Genomic DNA, 13,510 nt, shown 5'->3' on the forward strand with positions numbered 1-13,510 from the left:
AAAGATATCATTCGTAGTTAAAAAATTAATCGACGATCATTAGGTATTCGATCTTATGTTCCTACAAATTAAAATTACTATCCATTAAAGCGGATCGAAATATATTTTCGAAAAAAGTGGAAAGGAGAAATCGAAGATCGGCGAACCAGCCGCGAAGTGAATATTTTTACCCGACCCAAGAGTACCGGTAAATATGCGTACTACTTGAATAAATCTCGACAGCTGTCGCGTTATTCGACCGCTTTCGAAACGCTGGGTTAGATACGCTGATTTAACGCGTTCACTAATCCGAGGATTTTTCACCGACCAATAAATAGTACCTGTCCATCGAAATTTATAGCTGTATCGAGTAGAATTGGGGACAAACCTATTCCACCTGGTTCCTGGGTCTTGGTAACCAAGTTGAAGTTTCCATAATCCTGAACTGTGGTCTCATAGAAACTACAACGATGCTTGTAGATAATAGTTGCCAAGTGGAATCCTCGATGGAACATTCCTTATTGCACCAAAGTGATCTTCTGGGTATATCCAAGCTGTAAACTACTATCGCGAAAACGCGCAAATTGAGATAAGGAACGGCAGACCGAGGAAAACGGCAGAGTCGGGGACGTGTAACATGTGTCCGTGCGAGGAAGCATCTAAAAGAACGCGAAACCTAGCTGGAGCGTAGACAAGCTGGCCGGCCCCTCCACGTGTGCCTACCACTATCAGAATCAGCCAGACAGACCGATAGACGGTAGAAATGGGGGACGTAGAAGGGCACCCAAGAAAGCCAACGTTAGCTTGTCGCGATCTTGGTTTCGAAGTAAGGAAACCCCACCTAAAACCCCTTCACCTTCATCAAGTGGAGCTGGGAGTCTAACCGGGGGGAGAACTTGGACGTCACTTTTCCAGGTCTCTAAGCTCATTATTAGCGGCGCCTTCCAAACATCCGTAGGTATTACCACCTACCCGGGTATCGCTACCACCTACCACCTACTAACCGACACTTTCTGCCACCTCTCCGACCGATCCCTCACGTCTCGATCTGAAAAGGAGGTGAATGCGCGCGAGAGTGTATCATTGGACAAGGAATTGGGGCAGGAGCCAATAGTAAGGAGCGCGAGGTGGAGCGATAGGTTTTAAATAGATGTACAAAGAGTACACACTGGATTGCCACTAGTCGGATAAGATACCGATACACACGTGTCTTCGCGGGATTTCGGGACTAAATACGTGACCTCGCCGGGTCCGTCGACGTCGTCGTCGCCGTGGTGGTAGTTTCGCTTCCTTGGGGATACCGGGCGAACGGTGTGAAACCCGACGAGAGAGAAGTGACAGTTGAGATAGAGCGGCAAGCACAAAGAACGTCTCAGTCGACGCTGAGCCATTGCCTCAGCAAGTCTCACCAGAAGTCGGAGATCTAGTTCGAGAAAGTTTTGACCGATTACCAACCATGAGATTCTCCAGTGGCTACGCGATATTCGTCCTCGTGACGATTTTTGCGTACACGCGGATCTCGTTCGCCATACGTGTCACGCAAACCTCCGGTAGGAAGAACGGTGAGTCATTTTCTTGCTCTTCTACTCTCCTCTTCGTTCTTTCTGCGTCTTCTCAGAGCTTGTCTCTCTATCATTATCTACCTGCACCGTTGCTTCTTCCTTCTTCTTCTTCCTTTTTCGTCTTTCTTCTTCTTTTCCTTCTCCTTTCATCTTACTTCTTCTTCTTCTTCTCTCCAGTTTACATTTCCTTCCTCGGTTGCCTGCCCCGGTATCCTCGTCCTTCTCGATTCAAGGTCTTTGACCTTCCCCTGTTTCTTTCCTTACTCCGTTTTCTTCTTCTTTAGCGATTCCTCGGCTAATATCCCCCCCGTTCTATCTTCGTGCTTTCTTCTTCTTGCTTTTTTTTGCTTCTCCCGCTACACGCTGGGACCGTTTTCCCCTGCGCGTTCCCTGCGTTTCATTCAATCGAGTCCCGTCAGTACGTGAATTTTCGCGCGTCGATCTGACAGGCAGTCGCGAGTGAAGTGTACTCAAACTGTGCGATAAAACGTACATGGGAGAACAGTGCAGAATACTGTGATGTGTTACGAGATTGTACTTCGTTGAGGGAACGTGACATCGTTATGGTATACAACAACGAGATGCATCGGGACGATCATGTTTTCTCACGTGCCTTACAGGTCTTTTCAATTTTTATCCAACTAATACTCTCATAAATGTCACAGTAAATGTCAGATGAGATTCTTATCTGTCGTGATTCTCAATCGACTTAGCAAACCATATTAGTAACTGGTGCTTTTTTCTCGAATCAACGGAACGTTGCTGTTCGATTCGTGTATAATTGAATCAGAGGTATGATTATTAATAGATTGATTTGGTTCTGTACAACATGCTTCTTCATCAGCTGAAAATTGAATAGAGTAAAGAACTAATTTGAGTCTATTTCATCGCCCATTAGATTTCTTTAAATTTCCCATTTTCTAACATTTCCGAAAATAGTGAGTGGTATACGCATCTGCCACTAATGAACCCACATGTTCTAATGTTTTACATTGGCATATCAAATGTTCGATGTCTCGATACCGCGAGTGATAGTTCATAAGGAAAGCGACGAGCAAAAAGCGCGCGAAAGAAACCGATTACCAATAGTTGATCGATTATAAAGCAGAAAAAGACCAGGAGAGAGAGAAATAGTGTGCGTGTTATGTGAAATTGAACCGTTACATCGCAAGAAAACTGTAACTACCACACAGTATCTCGCAGAGGGGTCGCTCAAGGAATTAAGTTATTAAGCTCATTTTGTATCCGATTGATACTCTACGGTAATTCTTGTTTTTTTCGTGGGATTTGTTTTATATCTTTGGCATTCGTTAACATTTTCCTTAGTCTCTATCGTCATTCGTCGTCCATCGATTGTGTAAACTTTCTTTTACGAGCATATATTCGATCTAGAGTATTCGACCGAGTTGAGTTCGAGCGTGCGCGCGTTCCAGTCAGCTGACGAACTTTTAATGAGGGGAACGGAGGCTCGAGACTAACCAACTCGCAAAACACGGCAAACGTTACACGATTGCCACCTATATGGAAGTAATTGCTATAATTATACCAAGCGCGACTAATCGCAATACATGTAGCAATTATTTCTCCAATTTCTGACGGTCATGCGATCGTCCGAACGACATCCAGCGCCACTGATCTCCATTATCGTCATCTAATTGAAAGACAAAGTTGATAACTGCTTTTGTTGGATTTAAACAAAATACAACTACATGATTATGAAATCGTGAAGTATAAATAGTGAAATATAATTAATCAAAGGCTAATTTGTACCTCGCTTTATGAAAAATTCATAGAACTCAACGATGCATCGATCATATCTCGTGCTCTGACAGAATGACAAGACGTTGAGAATTATTAACCACGCGATAGTTAATGTTTCACTGTGTAAGCGTTTTTCTTAAATGGTGATTTTTAACGCTAGAATATCTTTGATTTTAATCGTAATAAGGACGCCTGAACAATTGTATTGATGTTTCAATAAGACGTTTCTGTAATCAAATAAACACGTGTATCGTTGAAATTTAAATGTCGTTGCGCAACGCATGTAGGTTGCAGGAAGATAGAGTTCGACGTAACTCGATTTTACGAATCTCTGCGAGATTTGTTTCATGAGTGGAGCGTGTTCGACATTTGCATACAACAACCAATTGTTTCGGGTGAATTAAACTTTCCAGGCTGAATTCATTAACCAGATTTTCTCCTGAAGTATGCGACCGCACCAAATTCAGAAATTATAGAACTATTACGAACACTACCACACGTACGATTGACCGTTCCTTATTCGACCTGTGAACATGAAGTCACGTTGTTCTCTAGCAATCTAGCAAGTGTAAGAATCTAACATTTTTTCATTTATCCAAAATTATCGATCAATTAACGCTAAAAATCTGTGTAGGTATTTACGTGATACGAATGATAATCGACGAAACGCAGGGAACTCGGTGTTAATTAGCAAATTAACGTTATCGTGTTTCCTCTAACAAATCTAATGGCCCTACAAACTTTTTCTCCCATTTTCTTTTTCTCTATCGTAATCCATTCAGCTGTTAGTATTGCTATTAGAAATTAGTTTTATTAGGAAGCAAATGGCACAGTGCCAGTGCATATAACAGTTTATCGCGAACTGGTTGAGCATGTTGTTCACCTACATCTAGCGACGTTCACTGATTCTTCGTACACGCGTATACGATATCGTGATCGTGATCGTTTTCCGCTGAAATTCTCGAAACGGACGTAAAAATTGCCCTGTCAGGTACTCGAACCTTGCTGGTCATTGTCTCTTACTCAGGCCCACGAGGAACCAGCGTTTCTGTTTCTATCCTTTACTTCCTCTTTACCTCTCCCTCTTATTCCATTCTCCAGCCAGTCTCGCGTCCTTAACGGTTCAAACGGGAAAACGCACGGCGTGTTCCGTGAATGAAACACGTCGGTGGTCTTGACGTGTCTTAGGAGAATCTGATCAATCCTCGTTCTTTGAGAACCGGTCTAATGAATGAACTATGTTTAAATAAGACGTTTAATTTAGAAACTTGAATAGAATGGTTGTATAGATATCTGTTTGGAAGGTTTGAACGAGATTAAAAATTTGGAAAAATGCAAGTTATGGGAATACAGGATCGTTTGAGTCTTTAGTATCTTATACGATTTGGTAGATTAATCCTTTAATTCGTTTTATTCTCAATAGATTGTAGATCTTTATGAGAAATTTGAAGATGCAAAAATAACCAGAATGGACGGAATGTATAAAAGTATATAAATTGTTATATTTTATATATTAGTTATAGAATTCATTAAGTGAAAGAAATCGTCGCTCTGCTATCATTTCTTTGCATAAATTTTTGCAACTCAACTATTTAGATTAAATTAGGTCAATGATCAGTAGACTCCGGACTTTTATGTAAATTCATGTCTTTATGAACGCAAATGAAAGAATATTCTAACTAGAAAGTTGTCCACCTTATTAGGTGTTAACCATTTTTACTTTACGTTCTTCGAAAACATTTACATATGCCATATCTACACTCTGTACATTACTGTTTATTTCAATTTTCTATAAATGTTAAAATAGCCGTATTTTACTAATCGATATAAATTCCGATTAGTCAGCTAATATCGAGTCACTCAGTCTTCGGAAAGAGAGATGCTATCCAAATCCGTTGAATCACGTTTTACAATCTTCCATTCCATATAAAATTCTCGAAAGCGTGAAACGTCTGAAAAACGGTTAGTTAGGCAAATATGCAAATGCAAAATTGAAGACCACACGTGTCACGATAGTTTGCTGGAAATAAGAACGAACACAAGCAAAATACCTTCTAACGCACGTCTAGCGTACAATCTACATGTATGTAATATATACTTGTAACAATATTTATACTGTTCGATATATTAACAGGATGTTATCAGATGCTATGAATATATCCAAATTGAAATCTCCTCATCAATAAAAATTTCGATTTATTTTTATTAGTATATGCAAAAATTAAATTATCTTCACAACCCATATAGAATAAATAGACATTTATTATAATTAGCGGATCATTATATGTTTCTAGGAAGTTGAAAAATGTAATATTGCACATAATACATATAATATGAAAAAATATATGAAATATCCGTTTTCTATAATGATAGGTAGTTTCATAAAAATGTATAATTTAATTATAACATTCGATATGTACAAGCATAATATAATATTATAATATAATTATAACATTAATATGTGTGTATGTGTATTTTTCGTAAAAAATTTAATGCAATCAAAACGATCAAAGAAACCGGAAGAAAGCGCGCATTTCTTTGTCGGAAACGAAAAACGGGCGGATGGACAACAAAGAAAATACGAAAAGAAACGGATGTGGTAGAAACAGCAGTTGGTCGATCGACTTTTGGCGTGTCTCCGATCGTTCCCTGCTGTTCGATGGATTCTTGTTATGTAGGTTGAATTGTTCGTGTTCGTGGCGAACAATTTGTTGCACTGGCGTGTATGTCTCGAATCGCAATCACCGGTGAAACCAGTAACATCGAACGCCGCGGGTACGTCACGCGTGCGTTCCGTGCGATCCTCCGTTAAGAAAATTGATTCTAATGGATTCGAAATTGCACCTGTTCTATCTCGTGCGCGGCGAGTTTCAAACGAGAGATTGATTTTACAGTTCTTTACTGCTTGTGAACGTTTGATCCGATTGATAGGATAATTGACAATCAACGATCGTTTGTTTTTCTCATCACTTGTCAGATCATTACACAGCTATAGAATACTTAGTAATATTTCGAAAGACGAGTTCGATTGAATTAATATTGTATAGACGTTTTTCAACTCGGTTGGTATAACCCCTAAGTGCAGAAGACTGTATCTTTGTCGTTAGCACGGCTAATTTTATATATTTTCCCCTTCGAAACTGGCAGCTTTTAATAGTGATAATACGATAGTGGAGATTATAGTACATTCAAATTTAAAAAGAAATAGATTAAGTGCAATTTTCAAGTTACCATATTTTCATTTCACTTCTATTTCACTGTGTATATTTCAGTAGAATGGGTCTCGTTCTATACTTTTTTCTTCTATTCTTCTATAATTCTATATATATATTCTATACTTCTATAATTTTTTCATTCCCCGCTTAGTTTTCGAGGAAATCGAGAGAATCAAGTATGTATATATCAAGTACATGGCCAATTCCGGACTGAACAGAACTAAATAACTGACAGGTAGTTGCTCTACGTACGAAGATAAGTCAGAATCGCAGAATCAAGTTTTTTCACGAGGTGGTTTGTTTCTGAGGAAAAAACGCAAGTGTCAGACCAATTCTTAGGTAAACATGTTCACTCTATTTTCCTGAAAACGAAACCTTAAAGGGAAAAATTTTATTTTGCATTTCTTTCGCACGTAGGATGATTTTCTGTTGATTATTCAGCCCTGTCTAGTCTAGAATCGGCCATGTTCAAGTATATCATAACAAATGCTAAGTCGATTTTGTCGAAAATTAACCCGGGAATGAAAAAATTGTATTCTGTATTTCTTCCTTATTCTTTCACAAGGAATCACGTCATGCCCGTTTTTATATATTATTCGGTTAATATATGTTATTCGATCGGCCCTGTATTTATTTGTTGAGGTTTTTTATAGTTCAAGATACTCAAACTTTGAAATGTCTAAAATTCTCTAGATGTAGTAATGAAATAAAAATGTAGACTTCTCTTATCCTTAGAGACGAGTGGTTCATAATTATGGGTCAGTAGAAAGCCCGAATTTGCTCGCTGAGTTCATTCGGTACTCGACCCTTTGGTCCTCTCGTTTGGTAAATGACTGATCCCACTAATCGACCTATGAAACTTGATGATTCCTTTCGTCTACAAAAATCTGCCTTACATAATCACTGACGCCCACGATTTAGGCCTTTCTATGGCAATAGAGATCCTCGATTGCGTACGCAAGTTAATATTTGACGTAAGAGGGAAACCAATCGACGAGGTGCAGTCCTAAAAATTATGAAATTTGAAAGAGCCAGTAAACAAATCTATCAAATCAGGACGATTCGAACCCTATTTCTTTCTGACAGCACCGTAAGCAGCGAGCCATTGGTTCGCTAACATTGTTAACGTTGAAAATGTAGGGAACCTGTCATGTTTGAGGAACGGCCGTTACTAACGCAACGGTACAATGGGTCATTTATCGCGGAGCAATTCGACTCACGAACGCCGTACTTTGTTTTAACGATTCCCTCAGGGATCCATTCATTTCTCAATGTAGCCACGCGACGCGAGGAATTACTCTCAACCGATCGAAACAATTACACTGAAATTATAATCGATCGAAACAAACCCAATTCGATTCAACTGACTTCGAACTAGATGAATTTTTATGCAAGCCATCGTGGAACATTTTCCTTTTTGTCTTGTTTCTTTTTTTTTTTTTTTCGCACCAACTCTCACTCGATTATTCGCGGTCCCGTTCATTTCGAGCAATAACAGTAAACTTATTAGCCCTCGGGGCGAGTCTCTTCCTGACTATTGCTCAACTTGAATCGCGCTTACACGTAGTCTTTCATAGTTTACCGCAAAATCACCGGAGGCAAATCGGACGAGCTACTCACACAACGTTCACGAGGCCATAAAATCCTCGATCAAAATCACGGAGGCTCGCGCCTCTCTTTGATTCGTTCTATTAATTACACATCATGATAGAACATCATTCGTACCAGTTCGTTTTTAGATTTCGCGATCGTGAAAGCGAACGAAGAAACGAAAAGGTTTCATCGACGAGGAATTGGTTTCATTGAGAGAAGAAAGGGATCGCCCCGGGAATATGAGTAACGGTTTTTGGGAGAAAGTTCCGCCAACGACCACTCTTTTATGTTGATCTCAAATTTCTTACACAACGAAGCGTCACGGAGATCGATGTTCCGCGCGAGTGGTTGATTTCACCCCATCTGTAAAATATACCGTGGTTAAGACTATCGATGACTTCCATACACCACATCTATGATCTCTAGTCAGTGATTCGATATGAATACCGCACAAAGCTGTCAATATTTTTTGAAATAAAATTGTGAGACTCGTGCGATATCTAAGCGAAGTTGGCATTTAAATCGAATGAATTGCCTGGCCACGGGAATACAAATTTTTTTTAAATATGATGTAATTATAAATTAAATAAATTACCTAAATTAAACAATTGGTATATATATATATAAAATCGTCTATGTATTTAATAATAATTCGAATCACCAGGAATAATTCATTTTTTATAAATATCATGCGTGCATAGGACATATTATAGAGAAATGCGGTACTTATACGATATTCTAAATCAATATCCAGAAATTGTAATTAATAGTAATTTACAATTCGTAAGTTTAATTGGTTGCACTAATGAATACCAATCGGTCGCGCAAGCAACCGTCGATCTTTTGCTCTGAACGAGAACTTTCGATTACAGTTAATTGCGACTTTTCTTGGTAATCCTACCAACTTTTTCAACATTTTTCAGTAATTTCACTGGTATTTCCTTAATTGTCGCAAGTTAATTGCTTTAGATGTAACGTATCTCGCAAATAAAGCTGTCATACGATGTAAAAATTGATTTCCAATTCACGAGAAATTCTTGTCTCTAAATTAGGCTAGTGGGAATAAATTTGTGGTATTTTGCTTGATACACAGCGGGAACGGTTGACAAATATCCAATGATTAACAGTGCGTAAAAATTATTTGTCAGACACTTTCTTGTCGTTAGAAACCATCGGTGAAATCTTCAATCACGGTGACCCCACGCTCTTTTGCCTCTATCTGTACCGAGTTTTCATCGTATGACAAACAATTTACGGTAAAAGGTGGTTTTACTTCTGACATTTTTCTTTTTAGCGTTTCATGATTGAACGTTTGTGTGCCACCTATTTCAGTGCATTATTTGCCAGAGATTGGAATAAGAGTGAAAAATGATAGGAACGCGTCTTTAGCCTCTCTTAACTATGGTTTAATTTCAGGAAAAGTAATCCTTAAGAAAAGTAAATAGTACACATAGTGAAACGATGTTTCTTGTAAACGTATTAGGAATTTCAAAGCTTTTTCAGGTTCAGATCAATTTATGGAAGGACACTAGAGAATCTTTCCCAATTTGCCAAATTCTTAAAATTTTCGTAGCAAATTGACAAATATTTGGACATGTAACTAATTAAGATAGAAGTACATCTATGGAAACGAAATTGTAGGTAATGTCCGATTAAATGCTTTTATCGAATAAATTTACTGATCTCCTTTTACTTGACAAGAAAAATCATAAGTAATAAAATGAAATCCAATAGATTAATTCGTAATTAAATATAGAATAATCAAATACTTTTGGAAATGAAGAATCAAACTTCGACTGTAATCCCTTTTATCATACTACATTTATTGTTTCAATTTACAGAATCAAGAAAAAAGAAGGAAAGCGTTCAGTGAAAAAATACAAATTTACACAATCATTATATCAACATAAGGGTAACAATATAAATTTCTTGAATAATTATTTGAACAAGAAATCACGCAGATAACGGTAAGAATGATTAATCTTGTATTACATAAACTCCAGTTAAATGAACCGTTTGCCCTTCATGACGTCGAAATAAATGTAATTCTACCGTACAATCATCCCATTAACTATAATAGGACCCCATATAACATCACGAATATTTTCACGCCTATTATAACACACATCTATATTTCAAGCCAGTAATTACCGGTTTCCACAAAACACACGAGATCCAGATCAAGGTCCCAGATCAATCCAGTAATCGCGTCGATTATCGGTTCCCCTTAACACGGTCAAAGATATAAAAACCGCGAAACGGTTACGTTAATTGTGCACATGCTACGTGTTGCTCGTCTAGTTGTCCCATTCCTAACCGGTATCGAATTCCGTTTCAGTGAGGTGTAAAAGGTAGGAAAGACCTGAGAAATAAAAGTACTTCCCGTCTGGATCAATGCAATAAATACAGGTAATAAAGGCACGCTGGATATGTCCACATATCCGGCCTAACGAGTGTTTTGCCACGGAACATAAGGGCTATTAGCGACGACTTTAACTAGAGCGTCAAAGTCTGCATTTAGGAATTCACCAATCATCAATCATTCCCCATTCGTCACGGAGCCGCGTAACTTTCCTTCAAAGCTGTTTTCTGGCCTCTACCGTTTCGACATACATCCGTGAAAGTGTTTACACGAAAAACATCAGACGTTTTTCGCTTCAATTCGACCGTCGATTAAAATTGTCCGATTCGTCGAGTCGAAGTTTAATAAAAAAAAGTTTTCACTCTATCCGTACGAAAAGGTACGCGAGAAGAAAGGAAACTGATCGCGCGAAGCAAGATCGAAGTTTCACCTTCGTAAAAAGCAAACTTCGAGAAGACATTTTTATTCGATGGTAATCGAACGATGTTAATATATCTAGTTTTTAAACTATTATCGATTATTTTGATTAACGTAAAAAAGTGATAAGCTGAGATTGGCCTGAGGTAGAAAGAGGAAATAGAAGTTTTTTGAAATAGTGAGGCAGGTTGAAGAAATGCAGGTGACTATCCTTATATATAACAACACCGTGAGAAATACAACTTTGATTATTCTTCCTGTTCTAGCTGATATGCAAAACAGGTAGATCAAGAACATTAATGACGTTAAAATAGAACGCTGAAAGAAAATGAATGCAATTTGCATTAGAGGTTAGATACTATAGTGTCGGATTTGAATTATGATCGAGAACTGGACTGGTGGGATGTCTGTAAAACTCCCCGGTCTACAATTATACAGTTATCATTCCGATCAAAGATCTTTACAAGTTAATTGCAGTGTTTCCACGATCGTTGAAAACTTCTCTAATCTCTCTAATCTTTCGAATCTTCATTCTATTTCTATAAATGTCAATGACTTAGCGTTACCATATTCACGATCGTGTCTGTCTTCTTATGGGAAATTCCATTTATTTTACACAGATTTGGTTTTATCATTGGTCAACGGTTACGAATATGGTTGTCAGGTTACGATCTAATGTACGAAGCATCATGTTCTGCTGCATGTCTCTGTTACCGATTTCTCTATAGACTGTACAATATATACACTCTACATTACGCTACCTGCCGTCAGAAGATCGCCTTGTACCAGAGTTCATTCGTGCCAAAAGCGAAAGGTTCGACCGTAATAGAAGCAAACGCCAAGTCTCATATAAGTTGGCAAAGGAATAACTCTCCATTGATTTCAGCGTGGGAAAAGGTTACGACGTTTGATCGAACTGTCGCGTCGCCATGACTAATTTAGCGTCGTGTCGCAGCGTTCAAAGAGCACTCTGCCTTGATTCGGTCCGTACTGTTTCTCTGGCATCTCGTTTTTTCTACAAAACGTCATATTTAGCGCTGTTTTATCGATGGCGTTCGTCTTTTATGGAATCAGCTAATGTGTCGTTGAAAGTGTTAAATGGCAATAATCTTCCCGATTGAAATGAGAATGGTTTCATCATGGCAAAAATGGGAAGGAACTTGTGGAAGTTTGGTCTTAGTGAATAATTATAAATATTGATGGGCGAATCGTTTAAAAAGGAGGATCGTAAATGTAAGTGAGGATAGGAATTACGAGACTTATTGTATTACAAAGTTCAGACGAATTAGGTTTCTTCGTGTTTCATTGATGAGAAATGCAGGTTATCCTACCCGCTTCATTACGTTCGTACATGAGCGCATATAGTTGCAGAAGATTCGAAACAATAACTTTATAAATAGATTCGTGTGAAAGTACACATCGTAAGAACGTTAAAAGGCAGAACCTACGAAACTGACTATGAACGACGATCTCCTAAAAGGTGTGATTATGATACTCATCTTAGCAAAATACCAAAAAGGAAAAATTTATCTCTGAGTTCACCTATATAAAAATACTAATTCACGATGAATTATAATTACATATTCGTATTTACAATTCATTATTCATATTTACCTGACAATCCTAGAAAAAGATGTTATAGAGATACAGTTCTCAGAAAAATACCAACGAAGAAAAAGCTAGAGTTACCGATGATTTTCTCTATACGTGAGGCAATGATCCAAGAATCCGAATGTTCCGATCCCAGATTGTGAATCGTGTTTCATTAGCCAGAGGCGTTAACAGCCACGTTCTACTCATCTACACATGTAACTTAAGATTTTCTAAAACGCGGGGATTCGTATTCCGCTTGCTAATTAACAGTTAACCAGACCGACGGCAAAACTCTGGGAATACTATGATCCACGTTGCCATAAGAGTGGATACTTACCTCACTTCCTGCATTTAATGGGATACCAGTTGGCAGTTGCCCCACTCGGGCCACAATATAAAATAATCATGCGATTCATGCATGTTCATAGAGACAAGAAGTTGTGGTACAGTGGGTCACGCGTCGCGACATGCCTTTATTTTTGCTAACCAAGCCAGCCTACATCCTAACATGGGCCTCGTTGCGTCACTTTACTACGGCTCCACGCGACCGCGATGAAATAGTAGAATCGTTTTATTGTGAACGGGCAGCCTACCACGAGGCAGATTTGATTTAATCGTCGTGACGTGATTCCCGTCTTTCCCATTGTAGACTGCTTCCTGTGAAAGGATCAGTTGTTACGTCTCGAGAATTACAAATTCAAATAATTATTGATATACTGAAGATGTTCGCACAGCATTTACGGGAAATTTAACAGTGCAAGAATTACGCTAAATACTCAAAAATGTATATAACGTATCCAAAGTATAGTATTCGTTATGATATAGGTTCTATTTTTTGCATAATACTAAATCTATCGAAATGCTGAATTTTTGCTTTTGAAATTGAAGAGCCTGCAACAAGGAAGAAATAGCTACTGCATTTAAATCGTATTTATTGAGATAGAAAGAAAGGTATAGATTTCATATTTAAAAATGTAGAAGTTTAGTGCTATGAATATTACTACACTATAAGTCTTTAGCACGTCTGA

General features: G+C 38.2%; 1 protein-coding gene across 4 annotated transcripts in view; it reads left to right on the top strand.

The window, feature by feature from the left end:
* Positions 1-501: 501 nt before the first annotated feature.
* The window catches only part of LOC132905162 (uncharacterized), a 153,597-nt gene continuing 140,588 nt past the window's right edge, over positions 502-13,510 (top strand). For all 4 annotated transcript variants that reach the window (XR_009657750.1, XR_009657751.1, XM_060956183.1 and 1 more), the window contains exon 1: positions 502-1,541. Coding sequence is in view for 2 of the 4 variants with exons in the window: in XM_060956183.1 (XP_060812166.1) it covers positions 1,436-1,541 (106 nt within the window). In the remaining 2 variants the exon portion in view is untranslated. The remainder of the gene's footprint in view (positions 1,542-13,510) is intronic.

Source organism: Bombus pascuorum, chromosome 1 (genome assembly GCF_905332965.1).
Source record: "Bombus pascuorum chromosome 1, iyBomPasc1.1, whole genome shotgun sequence".
In the NCBI taxonomy this organism is placed as follows: domain Eukaryota; kingdom Metazoa; phylum Arthropoda; class Insecta; order Hymenoptera; family Apidae; genus Bombus; species Bombus pascuorum.